The sequence below is a fragment of the Embiotoca jacksoni genome, unplaced genomic scaffold (genome assembly GCF_022577435.1).
Source record: "Embiotoca jacksoni isolate LCO1_2020_lvr unplaced genomic scaffold, fEmbJac1.0.p SCAF_8, whole genome shotgun sequence".
In the NCBI taxonomy this organism is placed as follows: domain Eukaryota; kingdom Metazoa; phylum Chordata; class Actinopteri; family Embiotocidae; genus Embiotoca; species Embiotoca jacksoni.
In genome coordinates, this window is record NW_027185436.1 from 12,321,116 (window position 1) to 12,337,524 (window position 16,409).

Here is a 16,409-nt window from a genome sequence, read left to right on the forward strand (position 1 = left end):
TGAAATGATCACAAGAACATTTTGAGAAATATAAAAACCAAACCTTTGTGGCAGATTCTGTTACATTACTAACACTGTGCAAGTATTCCTGGTGGTGTGGGACAATGAGTTTGTTCAGCAGGAGAGTTGGATGTGTGAGAACTGTCACATGATTTGGAGGTGACGACACTGAGGTCCTGTTATTGTGCTTTGGAACCACCAGTGTCAAGGTCCCACCATACTTTCATTACTGATTACCCTTCACTGAATTTGGTCATTAGCAAATAAAGAGAAATGCAACATTTTGCTGTTTAACTGAGAATGAAAAAACACATTGTGCCTTTTTAATTGTGTGAATCCAGTCTGGTCCTGTCGTGGCTGGAAGTGTGGATTGAACCGTTTCAGCTGATCAGTTCCAGTCCAACCTGTCGTTCCTCCACAGTAGCTTCACCGTTCAGGTACTGACTACTTCCATTCCCTCACATTGCTCTGTTTGTTTGGGGTCTAAATATCCCCTTGTCACCTTGGCTTCCTGACCCTCCAACCCCCCTCCCCAAGAAAAACAAGTACTACTGCTTTTTTTCCCCCCCTCCCCTCATTGATCCATCCTTCAGTGAACTTTTTGTTGGTCCACCCAGGGTGCCAGCTTATCATGATCAACCAGAGAAGCCTGACCAGGGAGGACGCTAATGACCTCTGATGATGAGTGGATTGGTGAGGTGAGAAAGGCAAATACACATTAAATTGTTCACCAGTCAGTAAAGACAAGTAAGGTGTAAATGAGTATGTACGAGCAGGCTGAGCCTCTGAGTGTTATTTTGTCAAACCTAACAGATTTGTTAACACATCAAGAACAAAGTGTGCGTATCTAATTCTGTGAAGAAGCGACTGCTGAGAGATTTGATGGGAATCACGACAATTAATAAATAATAAAAAGCTGACATAAAATAAACTGCCTGTAGCACTGTATATATTTCACAAAAACTTCTAACATATGATGGGCACAAAGTTTGAAATCAAATAAATACTTTTTAATTTGAGTAAACTTAATTCAATAATACTGTCAGTTAATGTCAGTTTGAAAATCATCTGAATTTATGCAGTCCACTTTAAATATAAGTTAACAACTTTTTTTCCCCCGATGTACATAAAGTCAGATTTGTGACATTCAAAGAGTTGTGTTTAAAAAAAACATGAAACGCAAAACTTACATTTCAATAAACAATTTTAATATATTTTTCATATCCACATTTTATATACAAAATGTACATGATAATGTATAAATAGACACAGCATTTGCATAATCACACTTAAAAAAGAAAAAATATCATAATTGAGTCATTCCACCGCAACAATCCTGTTATTATTTATTATACAAGGCCATGACGGGGTACTCTTTAATATTTAATAGTTGAATATTAATGTTGCATCAAGACTGTAACAAAACAGTTCAGAGGTCAAGTTTATGCTCCGCCAGTAGTAACTCTTGTGACTGCAGTCGAACCGGTGAGGGGGGAGGGAGGTGCAGGGCTTCAGTGGCAGCCACACTCTTCAACAATCATGTCCTCGTGATGCCGCAGGGTCAAATCAATGCTCTCGTAGTACAGCATGGAGAGCGGGCTGAGGCGCGTGGGCACGCAGAAAGGGCAGGCCACTCTTTCTGGATGGTGATGTTGCATGAGGCTCTGAAAATGACAAATAGATAGGTAGCGATACAAAACCTGGTGATTGTTAAAGATTCTAATCAGTTTCATGGGACTAAAAGTCGAGCTGTCACCTCACCTGCATGTACGCGTGGTTAGTGGGATGGAAGGACTCATCCAGAGGTGAAGGGCAATCCCCCTCACAGCGGTATGCATTGAAGCGTTTAGGATGCACAATCCACTCGTCCCAGCCGATGTGGTCAAAGTCCACCCACATGTCTACCTTCCGGCACAGCGGTCTCTGGACTGGCCCTGCTCCTGTTGGTGCCACAGTGGGTGCAGCTCCACCAGCTACCAGTTTCCTCTCCATCCGGTTCCTTTTGTGGCGTCGACTTTGACTGTCACTGTCGACTCTGTCTATAGTCACATACTTGGAGTTCTCCACGGTATGAATGAGACTGTATGCCGCTTGGCCTTCCAGGAGCATGTTCTGCTTGGAGAAGACGACCATCATGACCTGGTTTGTGGTTGGATGGTGTACTTTCTGTTTAGGGTGGAACTTGCCGGTCATTTTTCCTTCATCAGCAGCACCGCTCCCGTGGTCTGTCTCCAGCTCTCCTGAGGCCTCTTGGCTCAACACTTCATCTCCCTGGTACAGCCAGTATTTTAAAAGAAGGGTCACATCAAACACCTTCCAAGAAGACTTTGTGCTGCTGGGTGCTGTGCCAAAACTCCCCAAGAAAAGGTGCTCCTCCTGGCACGATGTGCTGTGCATGTCACAGCCTTGCATTCGGGAGTGATATAAATCCACAGTGGCATGCTTTGAGGTAGAAAAAGCTGGTAGTCTGATTCTAAGCTCTGCCAACTGGACAAGCTCACTGGTCGATATGGACGACATGTCAAATGTGACTGTCCATCTTTTACCCACTTGATGGCAACCTAAAAATGAGACGTTGTAAATGAGGATTCAAATTCACAGTCAGCAGTCTGGATGGATCTGGGTAAACCAGATCCCTGGACAAATGTCAAGACACTGGAGTGGGAGGGTGAACAGGACAGGATGTGTATTGAACCCCCCTGAGCAAGGATGTCTGAGGGCTAATATACAACCTCCCCACAAAAACAAAGAGCAGGCCTTTAAAGTTCAATAAGCATTTTGACACTTGCCGGGTTGTAAAAAAGGGAGGGTCTGATAACAGATAACGCACCAGAGAGCTGCTAGAGTACACTGGGGAGAAACTAATACATACAACATACAGTATGCTTTATATCCAGTATATAAACAATGTAAAAACCTGAATTGTTTACTCACCTCTGGCCATCAGGCTCAGGACGGAATCAGAACTCTGCTCTGACGTGTTGTCATCTTGTGTAGTATCGGTGTTGACAGCTACTGACGAGGAGGAATCAGACGTCTGGAAGGAGCGGTACAGGTGCATCATATACACAGGGTATCTGTATCTGCTGCGATGATTAATCGACAGATTTCTGAATGCTCGACTGCTCTTGAAGCCCGCGTGACTCTGAGAGGACAAAACAGTCCCAAAAAAACAGAGAAAGAGCGCGCAGAAAACTGTCCAGACCTCCATTTTAACTTCAACTCACAAAGTCTGGTCTAACAAGAAGGAGAGTGAGGTGTAGCTCTTCTTCCTCCCTCCAGCTGCTCTCAGGCTGAAATGATGTTCTGTGCAGACGGAGCTCCAGACAGGCCTTTTATAGTGGACAGCTGCCCTTTGATGACCTCTGACCACTCCAGGCATGTGAACAGCCCCTCTGATCATCAGAGCAGATCAAAGGGCCAGGAAAAAAGAAAACATTGACCCAAGGTCATTGTCCCGTCAAAACCTAATGCTTTTAAAATGTAAAAATCACATTTAAAAAAAAAAAGTTTAAATCTCATACAGCCATTACCGCCGTTTTAATTCCAAGAACAGCTGTAAATAAAATATTGCAAATAAAGATTATGAGATTAAAGCAGCTAAAAAAAATCTATAGAAAATCTAATATAAGTATAACTAATGAACTAATGAAAAGTACATCCTCTTCACAGTGTAGTCACAACCTCGAAGAATAAGGGGGCAAACGGCCCACCTTTGCTCACCGATTTTAAAAATATAATAATATAATAATAATAATAATTCACAAGAATCCAAAAAGTAAAAACAAGATGCCTAAAAAGGCATTCACGTCCACTTCATATCAACACCGACCAAAACAGTGCTGTGAGAAATTCATAGTTTATAGTCTCTCTGGTTTTTACTCCTGTACCCGTTGACCTTGCGCCTCTGTCTCCGTACACACACTTACAGTCAGCGCCCAAAATGCTGAACACTCTCGCTCTGAACCCGTTTCAAAAAGTTTCAGTGAATAGGAAACCACAACATGACATGCCGAGGAGGAGACACAAGTTCCGCATAACTTGTCACGCAGTTTATCTGAAATGTAAATGGCTTTTTATTTATTAACAACCTGCAACAAATTATCACATTTGCTTGTTCCACAGTCAGGAGTACATAAACATACACACAAAACTGCACTGACTTTCAGTGAACCTTATTTCTAAATATCCTAGTACATATTTAGTTTTTACTTTATAGAAGCTATAAAACCACTTGACCAGTCAGTGCGTGAGTAACTCACATGTGAATTATTATTAGAGAGAGACATAGCTGTTAAATATCTTAAAAGAGAACAAGTTCAGGAAATAACTTTTATAAATACGCAGTGTCTCAAAACAAACAACACATATACGTGTAACAGAAGTCATATGTGTTATATGACTTCATATGACAAACTTAGAGTGTGTCTCATGTCATATGGTCTTTTGGCTGAATGAGGTCCTGTGTTTCCCACTGCTGATGGCCGCTGACGACCATCTTCTCACAAAGCATCGAAGAAGTTCCTGACCTGTGTGTGAAACGGTACTTCAGGGTTACAGTGAAACATGAAGCACGTCAAACATCAGATCAGAGCAATAAAACGTGTTAGTGCGTTACAGGAGTGGTGGGGGGGGTGGGGGGAGAAATGATGCTTCAAATACTTTAGAAGAGGGCCCTCCTATGGTGATGTCTGGCACAGCAGCTATAAGGTTAAGACAAACCTTTGTGATGAACTGTACCCGCAACTCTGGGTCCCTCAGAAACTCCACACTGGCATCGAGCTGTAAGACGGGTGTCTGTTTCAACTTCTCAAAGTGGATTCTGAAAGGAGAGAGCGAGATGAGCTGCATCACACACTTTATTACAATAACAGCCTTGACCACACACTGCTGCCTGTCATCTGTTCACAGCCAGGCAACGAACAGCTGCGAGGAAAGCCATTTAACATGATCACAACAAAAATCGGAGAGGAGCATTCTGTGTACAAGAACCTTCCCATTACTGGTCTTTTTTAATTTCAATTTATAAAGCTAATTTCATTTATACTTTTTACATCAGATTCTGGCTGGATCATTTACATCTCATAAAAGCTACATGATAAATATATAATTGTTTGTATTCCATGTAAAAAGTGTCCTGATTTGCTTAAGCCTATCTTCCATGACTGCTGAGAAGAGTAACTTTAAAATCTCATTTTACATTTCAGAAATCACTGGAAATATTCAAACCATAACGGTGTGAAAAGGACCAACGACACATGCTTGTGATCTTGTTATCACTCACTCGGTGCTTTTCTCAACCAGCCACCTCTCGTGTTGAACGTGCAGCTTATCGAGGTAGTCCAGCTTCACTCCCTTCTCCTCCGCCCTTCCCCGATGCGCGAGACGCTCCATACATTTCTAAGAGATACACAACAATTGCTTTTGAGCTCACTATATCATTGCCTTGCATTCAGAGGATGAAAATATCTTCTTGGTCGTACCTGTGGTGGGGCTCTGAGGTAAATGATGCCCTCCAGCTCCACCTGGTGTCCAAACTGCTTCACCAGGAAGGAGTGCCAGTCCTGATAGATGGCCCACTCTGTGGTGTTGATGCAACCCAGCTCAAACATATTGAGGGCAAATATGTATCTGAGAGAACAGAGGCAAGTTTATTTCAATCCAGACAGAAAAAAGAAGAGTGTGTTGGCTCGATAAGTTCATATTAGGCAGGCAGGTGTCGGACCAGCATGCACGTGGGTGGCATGTTATTTCAAACAGAGCACCAGACAGCAGGAAGCACGATTCAGTAGTTCTTCTGTTTGCGTGCTTCTTTGTGGTGAATAAATCAAAACATGCAATGGTTTCGTGTTGACAGTCAATTATTTTCCCCTGCAGTGGCCCTTTTGTTTTACGTTTTATTTAAGGTTGTCTGAAGACAAATAGCCCCTGCATGATAATTCATGAAAAGGTCCCCTGACATGATTGTATTTTCACCTTCCTGTCCTGCTCTCAGCCACTCACCTATCGCTGTAGACTGAGCGCTCATACACCTGGACAGGTGTTCCCTCTGAGCGGAGCAGGTGAGCTGGAGGGGGCTGCAGCTGCGTTCTCAGCCGGCTCATACAGGAATGTGTCTGAAAGGTGTACGACCAGCGCTGCGGGTCCAGGTACATCATCTGCAGCAGGTTGCTGACTGTGGACTGGGGGGGCGTGTCTGTCCCCTGTCAAAAGACACAAGCAGGGACATGGAAGACCCTGTCAGCTCGTCCTGCTTTAACTGCTGTTGTGAAAAAAAAAAAACCAAAAAAAAAACCAAGACGCTGAGGTGAGTGTGTGCCCACCTTTGAGGTCCCGCTCCCGATGTTCTGCCACTTGCTGATGGGCTCTGCCACCACTTCCCAGTCTGCACACGCCGACTGCAAGAGTTTGGCAAAGGTCGACTTTCCAACAGCTGCGAGCATACAATAACAGAAGATCACCACCAACACTCACAGATCAGCACAAGCAGTAAGGATGAAAAACCCACTGATCTTACCAATGTTGCCCTCAATAGAAACTCTCTTCACTCGAGCTTTTGCTTGCTCAGCTGAACTTGACAGGCATCTTGAACATGAACCACCGAGACTCCCCGTCAGCTGAGGCTTTAAACCGGGGACGGGCGCTGTCCGCGGTGTGGCAGCGTGTCCACCGCGCAGGAAGTCCTCAGATGCCTTCCACGCAAAGGCAGAGTGCGCAAAGCCCCCGACCCGCCTCGGATCCGCTTGCTGTCTTCGTGTGAAAACGCGGCTGAACAAGACGCAACGCTGCAGGGCAGACATCACGACAGCCGTGAAATAAAAAATGTAACGTATCATCTGCTGCTTCCTTAGTGTCCGTGACCGGTGAGGACAACTTTTACATGACCGCAGTTAAGCCAGATAAGTGCTCCTCTCCGCGAGGCGACAGGAACGTTCCGCTTGAATATTCAACTTTACGCAAAAATTTGTAACCGTCACTATGTTTATAAACATCGTTATTATTGGTTTTAAGTTGCTGTTTGAGCGTTCACACTTTCGTGTTTCGCACATTAGTTGCCGGTGAGCAAAATTACAGCTTCATAACAACACCACGTGCTCATATCGACGCTGCGAACAGCCGCATCCGCCTCACGTGCTCGCGCTGTACTTTCGCAATAAAAGCCTTTTGACAAACCAAACCTCACCCGTTTCAAAAGAAAATGGATGGCAAGCTACAAATTCATTTTCGCTTGATTTGATTTTCCTTGAGTGTCGAGCTGGAATAACTGGTGTGTATATATATTCAGCACAATTTGAAGTGGGGACAGACAGTTTTGTTTGTAACCCGGAAGTACTTGAATTTTGCTTGCGGAGTCCCACATGATTGAGGTCAATGAGTTGGGTTCCACAGAAAACAAAAACTCTCAAATGATTTTTTTTTTTTTTCATTTTCACATAATTGACCGAATTTTTCACATGTGTATCAAGTTGTACAAGTTTATATCTCTGTTTCTGTTTATTGAGCGTGGGCTATAGCTTTGTAATCTCCTAATTGGGTTTATTTGGATGATTTATAAGAGCAGATAAAAAAAAATAAAAAAAAACCCTCTTCTAATTCCCAGTAGTTCATCATCCGTTACATTTAAGGTATTTGAGCAGCACACCTGCTGTCCTATTCATGAATTGATGATTTTCACAAACAAATAAAATACCTTTTGCTAGTGAGTCAGAAGGACTTTTGTTGGCACTATTTAAAACTATATTTAACCTCAGCATCTTAACAGGGATCATAACTAAAGTACTGATGACCTAGGCTGTTAGAACAAAAGTGGAGATGTTGGATAATAAACTTGTATCACAAAACATTGACAGAACATCACATTTCCTCCACCCATGTGACTTGGAAGATATCCAGTGTTTTACTGAGGTAAAGAACTCTACAACTGTACAATCTGCAATAGAATGGCAGCTATAAGAGATCATTTACTTCACCATCCAAGTCCTGTATATGTTTTGATCTAAACTGCCACTAGGTTTCTTACATCACTCTTATGTGTTGTGTCTGTGTAATATGCAGGAAAAAAAAAAATCTAAATCAATCAACTTTCACATGTTTGAATAGACATCAAAGAAATCTAATGTGATCTAACAATTTAGCCAACTACCACCTGCTTATATTCATATTTATTGGTGACACAAAAACACAAACCTACAGAAATTCTTCCTTTAATAAGCCAGCTTTAAGAAAAACAAGTCTTAAAAAGCAGAATCACACTTTGTCATACATTATATTAAACACGTTCATTTAAAAATCCATCCTAAAAAAACTTGACAATCAAGAATACCCAGAGCAAAGCCTGTTCAGGTAGTTCTAAATTACACTTTTATTCAGGCTTCAAACCCACTTGAAATCCAAACAATGTGTGAAGCCACTACAGCCATTTATTCACAGATGATGACAACAGACGATATAAGTATAATCATTGGTTAAAACTACAAAGGATAAAAAAGTAAAGATTGAAGTGGTTGTGGTTCACATCAAACACTGCGACATCATCAGTAGCTTGTGTTTTTGATGGTGATTTTTTGAGGCACCTCAATCTTGAAATCACTGACACCTGAGGGAGCAAACCAGATTTTTTTTTTTTTTTTACCAAAGTGAAATTAAAGCAGAAAAAAAATAAATGCTCTATTAGTCAGTCTCGATGTCAAGTGTGTCCTCACCCTGAGTTAGTGCAGTGCCATCAGCGGAGAGGTGCCAGTATCGGCGGTCGCTCTGTCTTGCCTGCTCTCCATTCACCGCACTTAGGAACGGTCCCCACAGGCTGGACTCCTTCTCAAACCTGCCACATAGCGTCGGAAATAACTCACTACAGCCAATCATACAGAAATTCATAAAAAAAAGATGAAATGCAACAGAACATAATATTAACTGACGTGAATCCAACATTTTTTCCCTTGAGCAGTTCGAGTGCCTCCAACAGGGAGCTGCCCTTTGACACATCCACAGAGTAAACGTCTGCCACTTGGCTGGATGGCACCACCTCCACCATCACAGTCACTTTGTTCTTGTTGGGTAAAACCACCACCGGATCTATGGGCTCCAGCACCAGCGTGTCTGTGGGAAAGTACACACCAGGACAAACACAGTGACAGTTCACACACGACCTGAACTCACACGACCAGAGAGGGTAGAAACAATGCTGCACATACCATCCTCATTGAGGCACTCCTTGCTTTTAACTGTCAGGTAGGATTTCTGATGGAGAGCTGGCAGCATCTGAGATGCGGCCATTGGGTTGTGGTATGTGTTGTTTCTGGCAGCTGTTCTCATGGCTTCCATCGAGGCAGCACACTCTGCAACCTCGCTTCCCATTGCCAGCAAGGCCTGGTCATATCAGAAAGGTACATTTAAACTGTACACATTTTGCAAAGAAAGAGACAAGGTGAAAAAAAAAAAAAAAGAAGGGAAAAAAAACAAACTTACTTGTACTGCAAGACCTGTGCTGAACTCATTGCCAATGTGACCATCAATCCGACGAGAGTCTAGAAGTTTCTGCTTGATCTTACTGAGGGCTGTATGGAGCTCAGCAGCGTTCTGCACATGAGAACCAGAGTCCTTCACACACTGGAGAGCCATTCCAGCCATGGCATAGGTATCTGAGAGAGAGAGAGAGAGACACACAGGATAAAATATTAATATCGAATGAATATAGTCTTTTCCAAAACTAAACTAGTGACTAAACAGCTGTTTCCACAATGTTTGAATAACGTCAAATTAAAGGGAGCGCTTTACTTGAAGAACAAGAAGAATATTTTTTTTTTTAAACAAAAGGGATGATGTTAACAAAATTGAGGCTAAGAACCACAGAACCAGGAAGCGTACTGTGAGTACAGTTCTGTGGGTGACCACAGGTTAAAATGATCTTCAGGTAGCTTCATGGACTACCTGTAATCTGAAATGTGACCCTAAATGTAATGCAACTAGAAAGCTGTACTCTATCTTTGACAATATATCTTTCTGGCATGGATAGTTTACGTGTGTCTTTGTCCACAGTACAAAGCTCGGTCCTATCAAAACTCCAAATGTCTCCCAAAGCTCACCGTGAAACTTAGGGACTCTGTTTTGGTTGCACATGTGCAAACTGAGTGTAAAAGATGAGAGTTTATTAAGAGTAGTAAGTATACTGCCATACATCTATTGTGTAAGTGAATTTATTAAGAAGTTTCATCAATCATAATTGAGATGCATCCCTGCCTGCAGACAACATGTAGGAAGGTTTCACTCACCAACACTCTCAGAGTCTCCATGTTTGAAGTGCTCATGTTCTACTGCTTTGATGAGCTTGTTGCTGACATGGTTGTTGACCCTGATGCCGCTCACACAAAGAGCAAGCACACCCAGACTGTACTGGTAATAGTTGGTCAAAGGACGGTGGCTGACTGGAGAGAAGAAGTAAAGGAAACTCAATTATATTAAAACTGTGACTTCACAGTAATGTTCAGGATATTAGGAGGTACTTTATTTGTGGCGCTGCTCCTGAAGAATTCTTAAACCAACAAACCAACATATAGATTATGAAATGTTCCCGTTTTTTTTGGGGTTTTTTTGTTTTGTTTTTTAGTTAGCCAAGTTGTTCCAAACTTGATTTTCTCTTTGTTTACACTTTTACATCATATTCTTGATTTCTTTTCTGGAGTAAAATTTTATGACAGGATTTTAAAAACTTTTTAGGACAAACCCCAGGCCTCTAAAAGGTCAAAGGAAACCTTACAGGCAATATGCTCTTTCTCTTGTTCCATCTGCCTCTTCAGGTGCGTCAGCAGCGTTTCACTGTTCTCGCTGATGCTGAAGGTGATAGTGTTGAGGTCATAGCAGGAGGACTTTAAAGCCAGGGTGTACAGTGCAAGGTGGCCAACCACAGACTGGCTGTTAGAGAGAGAACTGAGAAAGACACCGGAGACTCAGATTAAGTTAAGAATTCAGTAGATAATTACATTGAAAAAAAGCATCCCATTTAATGTGTCCAAAATAAGTACTGACAAATGTGACAAACAGTGCAATACCTTTGAATGTCATTGTGCAAATCATTTTTCAGTCTATTAAGGTGTTCGCTCTCCTTGGCAAGGTTGTGGTAATTAGAAAGGCGTAATGCCAAGTGGACGCTGGGATTGGGAAGCCCTGCCTGACTCTCCAGAGAGCGAAGGAGGTTCTTGTTGAGTGACAGAAGCAGCTCTCTGTTGGATCCTTCAGTATCTGGGTTAATATGTTATTAAAGATTGAAAAAAACAGTCACTTGACAAAATCTTACACAAGTAACTCTTCTGTTGCTGACATCAACCGGAAACATTGCAAAATCACAACCGCTGAATCAGCAGTTACCACAAAGAACATCTGAACTATTTCACAGAATCTTCATTACTGTGTTTAAGGTCAAAATTTCTTCACGTCTCTCTTTGATGGTTTAATTAAACACCAAAAGGTGCCAAATTCTGCTTTAGTTCTGGTGGTTTGTGTTAACTTGACAGCAACTGCACAACTTTAGTCAATGAGCAAGAAAGTTGAAGGACAATTGACTGGACTGGCTCGGAGTTCATGCAGATTCGGTAAGGGCACTCACTTGTTTCAGTTTTATTGATTGATAATAGCTGGATTTATTTTTTTAAAGTTACTTACCACATGGTTTGCTCGAGGCAAAAGCCAGCAGGCCTGTAATTATGACCCAAGGCAGCATTCTGGACAACCTGCTGGTTAACACAAACAGCAAAAAATTATCAAACTCGCCAAATAAACAGAAACAAGTAACAACAGATATACAATAAATGTGGAAATAGTAACAAATCATAGGTACACATTTAATGCGTCGCAAACTAGTCAGTGATAGTGATAAAATATTATAAGATCTGTTACTGTTGAAACAGTTTTGTAACTGGCCTAACTTCACAGCTTTTGAAATTATGCTGTAAACAGCAGCTTGTTACCTCCTCAGTGTCCAGCGTGAAGAATCAGAGCTGAATGAGGAAACAAGCAGAGACAACAGCTTCTGGTACTTCGCTGTCACATGACTCGTCATTTGACATGACAACGCGATAAAGCCACTTCGGAGGTCCCTTTAAAACAAAAACTGCGCGTCTGCCTGTAAACAGGAAGTTGGGAGAAAAATGATCTCGTGTAAGGCTCTTCGCTCACAGTCGATTTCATTTTTCCTAGTACGGCAAAGGCACGCCCCGCCCTAGCCCCCCTCTGATTGGCTTAGTGCTCGTTTCAATTCGTTGGTTTGATTGGTAAACTGTAATTATGAGGAGTGGTGATTGGTTAGCATTCGGGCAAGAATATCAGAGCGGCCAATCAGAGGCCGGGTAAGGCGGGCCGCTCCTTTACTATCCTAGGACCAGCCAGCGTGACATTTTTAACCAGCTACAAGCTGACGTTAAAAGCGACAACAGCAACGACTGAATTAGTCAACTTCGCTTCCACCAGAGCGGTTTAATATACAGTCTGTGGGTTTAACACACGCGAGACTTTTGCAGTACGCAAACAACTACATTTCCCACAATCCCCCTCTCCCTCCCCTGAGTTACTGAACGTAACATGCGCACTTTCTAGAAGCTCGACGAATCTTCTGGCGCAACTCACTTTTTCAGAATAGCTTTTCTCACGTCAGTTTAACCCAGCCCACCTTTTAAAGCAGTTCGCACCGCGGGGACGCACAATTTGGGGGGCTATTTGTGCTCGACGGTGGTAACACGACGCTAGGTTAGTAAGGCGTGAGCCCGCGGAGCCTTTTTTTGTGTGTGTGTGTGTGTGTGTGTGTGTGCGCCGACGGGAATATTCCCGAGGAAAAAAAATAACGTGAGCTGAACGGAGACGAGCGAGCGTAACGTCGACATTAACAACAAAAACAACGAGGGGCAGGGCAGCTGCACAGGTCGGTCTTCTCCTGCTTAACTAACGCCAAGTTGTTGTTCCGTGTAGGGATGAAGCTGTCAGCGTGTATTATCGTGTCCGATTGACAAATCCGTATTTATCCGGAAACGTCAAGACAAATGGTAACGTTTGCAGAAATGGCGTTGTAGCTAAGCTAGATGACAGCCAGCTGACTCGGTGCAAACAAGACTTTTAACTCGTGCGTCATGTAGGTCACAGAAAATACCTTCATCCGCTTATCTGCCCGGTATCAATACTGATCTTCCAGATCAGATCCGTTTAGAGTAGCCGTTTCATCGACTGGACTACAATGCACCAATCTGGCCCCTCGAGCAGTGAGCTGAGGTTTCTGCCAGCCATGTATTCATTTTCAGGCCCCACAAGCCTTCCTGAGTTTGACCTGGGACCTCCAAGTACGTCTGGACACCTACAGAGAGCAACCGTCTCCAACAAGTACGAAGCTGATGATTTAAAGGCTTTACGTTTCCTGCATACATTTGTCCAACGGCAACATGTGAAATATCTTTTCAGCCTCAGCTTGATATGTTTCTTTTCCGTTTTGACACCTGTGTCTCTGTCCCCCGTCAGCTGGGAGACACGATGCCTCCGGAAGCACAGAAGGAGAGTGGATGACGAGTGAGTGACAGATACCAAGTTAAAAAAAAAACAACAGCCTTGATAATGCTTGGAACAGCCGCATGGGGGTGTTCAAATAAATATATTAATGTTTTATCAGGGGATGCAGTGCCAAAAAGAGGAGGTTAATGTTTGAGGCGGAAGTGGACATTTCAGAGAGCTCCCATACCAGCACTCATTGCGACTGGCCTAGAGCAAACAGCTGCCCTCCTCTGTCTGCGCAGCAAGCCAGCCCGGCACTTCCACAGCCCTGCCCAGCATCTCCGAACCTGACTTTGCCACCGCCGTCCCCTGCCCTGTCCCGACCCGAGACCGAGAGCTCCTGCATGGAGATCGAGGCAGCTCAGAGAAAACTTCAGGAGATCGAAGACAGGTATGCAATATTCAAGGTGTGAGGAAATTGCGACTGCTTGTGAGATTAGAGACACTAGAGGCCTACAACTAGCCATCCTGAAATCTATTGTTTAGTGTGAGGAAAAAAAAGTGTCACGTTTTTCAAACACTCAAGACTTTTTAGACAATCTGTGTTAATAGATGGTACACGTGTGGGATCCCTGTACACACACACACACACACACACACACACACACACACACACACACACACACACACACGTTGCTGTGGTGACTTCTATGAGTGACAAACACAAACATTTAATATCTGCCAAAGATGCATTTACATAGAAAAAAAAAAAAAATCCTAATGGAATAGTTGAGTGTTGTTGAGCAAATGAATGCACGGATGGATTATGTATGTATATTTAATGTAGAACCAGGTTTATTAACCTCTTGCACACTTTCCCTGGTGAGGAACAATATACTGTATTCTGATCAGCCACAACGTTGAGACCACTGACAGATGAAGTGAATAACATTGATTATCTCATTACAAAGGTACCTGTTGAGGGGTGAAATATGTAAGGCTGCAAGTTAAACATCAGGTTTTGAAGTTCATGCATTGGAAGCAGGAAGAATGACAAGCGAAAGGATCTCAGTAACTTGGACAAAGGTCAAATTGTGATGGCTGGACACCTGGGTCGGGGTATCTCTACAATGGCAGGCCTTGTGGGGTGTTTTGTGATGATCAAAACATTAATATTGCAGGATGATAAATCTTTCATCAATAAATACACTAATATATTACGAGTCGACTTTAAATGATTGAGAACAAGGTAAAATAGATCAGAATTGAGATTGAGTTTTAGAGCGGGATTTTAGTCATTATTTTGATTACTTCTGTAACTATACATAACTATTAATAATTTGACCAGATCATTAACCCCTGTAAATACTCTATACTGTAAATGTCAGGCCCACAGACTGTTCAGTATTTTCAGTTGCATTCACGGTTACATCATCAAGATACTTTTTGGCTTTCTTCTCAGCATTGCAGTTCTCCCCATTTACATCAGCGACATTGGGTTTCTTTTACCATTCAGTGGTGGTAATGGGTCTGGAGGTTATATTAAAGGAAAAAAGTGACGTCAACACCTACTGTACCCTCTATTCCTTAAAATGAATACTGCAATAATGATGTATTTTAGAATCACACTGGAAGATGACGATGAGGATGAAGATCTGGATGTAGAGCCGGCTCAGAGACGCCCAGTGCTGGTGATCTCTGACAGTTTGAAGGAGGATCTGCAGCGTGGCATCAGTGACATCCTCCCCCACACAGTAGCCCAGTCTGTGTATGTTCTTCTTATTTTGTACCGGGAAATATTTAATGGTGAATTCAGTATTAAGTGCCGACGTAACGTAGACTTGAAGTAATGCAAACTCTTGTTCCACTGACGAGAGTTCCAGTCATTGAGGAGCAACATTTTCTTTTCCTTCTGGTGATAATTTCTGTCTCGCATGCTTCTGCCTCGCACTTTCAGGAGCCATTCCTGCATGGAGCTGGTGCTGTGGCGGCCACCAGAAGGTCCCTTCTGTCGCAGGCTGAAGGGCTCGTTACAAAAACAGCGTAAACAACAGACAGTGTCTCGTCAACCCCCAACTCCATGTCCATCCCCCATCCCGCACAGCCCCCTCAGCCCTTCTAGTCCCCCTGCAGACACACACTCTCCTCTGTACAGCTTTCCTGTGGCCCACAACTCTGTGGAGGAGGACATGGAAATTTAACGGTGGTCATTCGCTATGAAAGCCATGCCAAAGTAAAAGACTGTAAAGGACTCAGAATCACTTCAACCTGGTCAGTTTGTCAAGGTAGGTTGCCTCTATATGAATATTGTGCTGTTCTGAAGATTCGTGCGGCACATCATTTTTTTTTTTTTTTTTTTTTTTTACAGTCATTAAATTTGACTGACAACCCAGGCAACTACGTGTAACATTTAACTGACCTAATTAAACAGTTGTACTCACGTGAAACTCTTAAGGTCTATAGACAGGCAGCCTTACGTAACCTATTTTATAGAACTTACAGACTTAACCTTTTGTCCTGAGAAATGAGATCGAGTTTGTAAAAGCCTGGTCAGCAGCACACTGATGTACTGTAAATACTGCTCCGTTCTTTGTTAAACATCAGTCCGAGGAACCTGAATTTCTACCGTCAGCTCGTGGGCGTCGTTACCAGAACACTAAAAGCGGTTCACATTTGCTCGCAGCATGAGTTCCTGCTTGCAGTTTTACTCGTCGTGGAAAGATTATCTTCTTCTCGTGCTTAAGCAAGTTTGCCATCTGTGAGCTTAAAGGAATTTGTAAGATGTCATGGAAATGCACATTTTGATGCTTTTGATTGTATTTTCATATGTACATTACCGGAGTTGCAACCAGCCATCGAGTGTTGTTACTTTATATTTGTTTTCTAATAAACGTACATCGTCAAAGTAGGCATGGTGACGTAGGCTTTCATTGGATAAAATGCTG

At 42.8% G+C, this 16,409-nt stretch overlaps 4 protein-coding genes across 5 annotated transcripts; 1 reads left to right on the top strand and 3 right to left on the bottom strand.

The window, feature by feature from the left end:
- Positions 1-1,511: 1,511 nt before the first annotated feature.
- On the bottom strand, positions 1,512-3,530 carry spaw (southpaw). The gene is made up of 4 exons (XM_069138549.1): positions 3,525-3,530; positions 2,935-3,145; positions 1,762-2,561; positions 1,512-1,664 (listed from the first exon to the last, which is right to left on the bottom strand). The coding sequence occupies exons 1-4, from the start codon at positions 3,528-3,530 to the stop codon at positions 1,512-1,514; spliced, it is 1,170 nt and encodes a 389-aa protein (XP_068994650.1).
- Positions 3,531-4,063: 533 nt separating this feature from the next.
- dguok (deoxyguanosine kinase) lies at positions 4,064-7,096 on the bottom strand. Its single transcript, XM_069178426.1, has 7 exons — positions 6,518-7,096; positions 6,324-6,433; positions 6,004-6,203; positions 5,484-5,631; positions 5,285-5,400; positions 4,723-4,822; positions 4,064-4,529 (listed from the first exon to the last, which is right to left on the bottom strand). Exons 1-7 carry the CDS (start codon positions 6,834-6,836, stop codon positions 4,503-4,505), a joined length of 1,020 nt encoding a protein of 339 aa, XP_069034527.1. The 5' UTR covers positions 6,837-7,096; the 3' UTR covers positions 4,064-4,502.
- Positions 7,097-8,338: 1,242 nt separating this feature from the next.
- Positions 8,339-12,070, bottom strand: tcn2 (transcobalamin II). 2 transcript variants are annotated; one of them, XM_069178245.1, is made up of 10 exons: positions 11,961-12,070; positions 11,656-11,726; positions 11,046-11,235; positions 10,754-10,923; positions 10,269-10,421; positions 9,466-9,638; positions 9,192-9,366; positions 8,916-9,096; positions 8,703-8,821; positions 8,339-8,596 (listed from the first exon to the last, which is right to left on the bottom strand). In XM_069178245.1, exons 1-10 carry the CDS (start codon positions 12,050-12,052, stop codon positions 8,535-8,537), a joined length of 1,386 nt encoding a protein of 461 aa, XP_069034346.1. In that variant the 5' UTR covers positions 12,053-12,070; the 3' UTR covers positions 8,339-8,534. The 2 variants fall into 2 exon arrangements, with proteins under 2 accessions (XP_069034346.1, XP_069034348.1); XM_069178247.1 differs by having other exon boundaries at positions 11,656-11,723; positions 11,961-12,068.
- Positions 12,071-12,574: 504 nt separating this feature from the next.
- ccdc117 (coiled-coil domain containing 117) lies at positions 12,575-16,374 on the top strand. The gene is made up of 5 exons (XM_069178248.1): positions 12,575-13,359; positions 13,495-13,542; positions 13,643-13,915; positions 15,086-15,232; positions 15,422-16,374. The coding sequence occupies exons 1-5, from the start codon at positions 13,217-13,219 to the stop codon at positions 15,663-15,665; spliced, it is 855 nt and encodes a 284-aa protein (XP_069034349.1). The 5' UTR covers positions 12,575-13,216; the 3' UTR covers positions 15,666-16,374.
- Positions 16,375-16,409: the final 35 nt, after the last annotated feature.

Excerpts from the sequence above, each read along its gene's own strand:
- spaw (XM_069138549.1), bottom strand. Across the intron at positions 2,562-2,934 it reads CCTGAGCCTGATGGCCAGAG|GTTGCCATCAAGTGGGTAAA; the intron begins GTGAGTAAACAA and ends TCTCATTTTTAG. Across the intron at positions 1,665-1,761 it reads CTAACCACGCGTACATGCAG|AGCCTCATGCAACATCACCA; the intron begins GTGAGGTGACAG and ends TGTCATTTTCAG.
- dguok (XM_069178426.1), bottom strand. The coding sequence starts at position 6,836 with ATGATACGTTACATTTTTTATTTCACGGCTGTCGTGATGTCTGCCCTG. Across the intron at positions 6,204-6,323 it reads TCGGGAGCGGGACCTCAAAG|GGGACAGACACGCCCCCCCA; the intron begins GTGGGCACACAC and ends GTCTTTTGACAG. Across the intron at positions 5,401-5,483 it reads ACCTCAGAGCCCCACCACAG|AAATGTATGGAGCGTCTCGC; the intron begins GTACGACCAAGA and ends TGTATCTCTTAG.
- tcn2 (XM_069178245.1), bottom strand. The coding sequence starts at position 12,052 with ATGACGAGTCATGTGACAGCGAAGTACCAGAAGCTGTTGTCTCTGCTT. Across the intron at positions 10,422-10,753 it reads AGAGAAAGAGCATATTGCCT|TCAGCCACCGTCCTTTGACC; the intron begins GTAAGGTTTCCT and ends TCTTCTCTCCAG. Across the intron at positions 8,822-8,915 it reads GGAAAAAATGTTGGATTCAC|GTTTGAGAAGGAGTCCAGCC; the intron begins GTCAGTTAATAT and ends GCTATGTGGCAG.
- ccdc117 (XM_069178248.1), top strand. The coding sequence starts at position 13,217 with ATGCACCAATCTGGCCCCTCGAGCAGTGAGCTGAGGTTTCTGCCAGCC. Across the intron at positions 13,360-13,494 it reads AGAGCAACCGTCTCCAACAA|CTGGGAGACACGATGCCTCC; the intron begins GTACGAAGCTGA and ends GTCCCCCGTCAG. Across the intron at positions 13,916-15,085 it reads CTTCAGGAGATCGAAGACAG|AATCACACTGGAAGATGACG; the intron begins GTATGCAATATT and ends GATGTATTTTAG.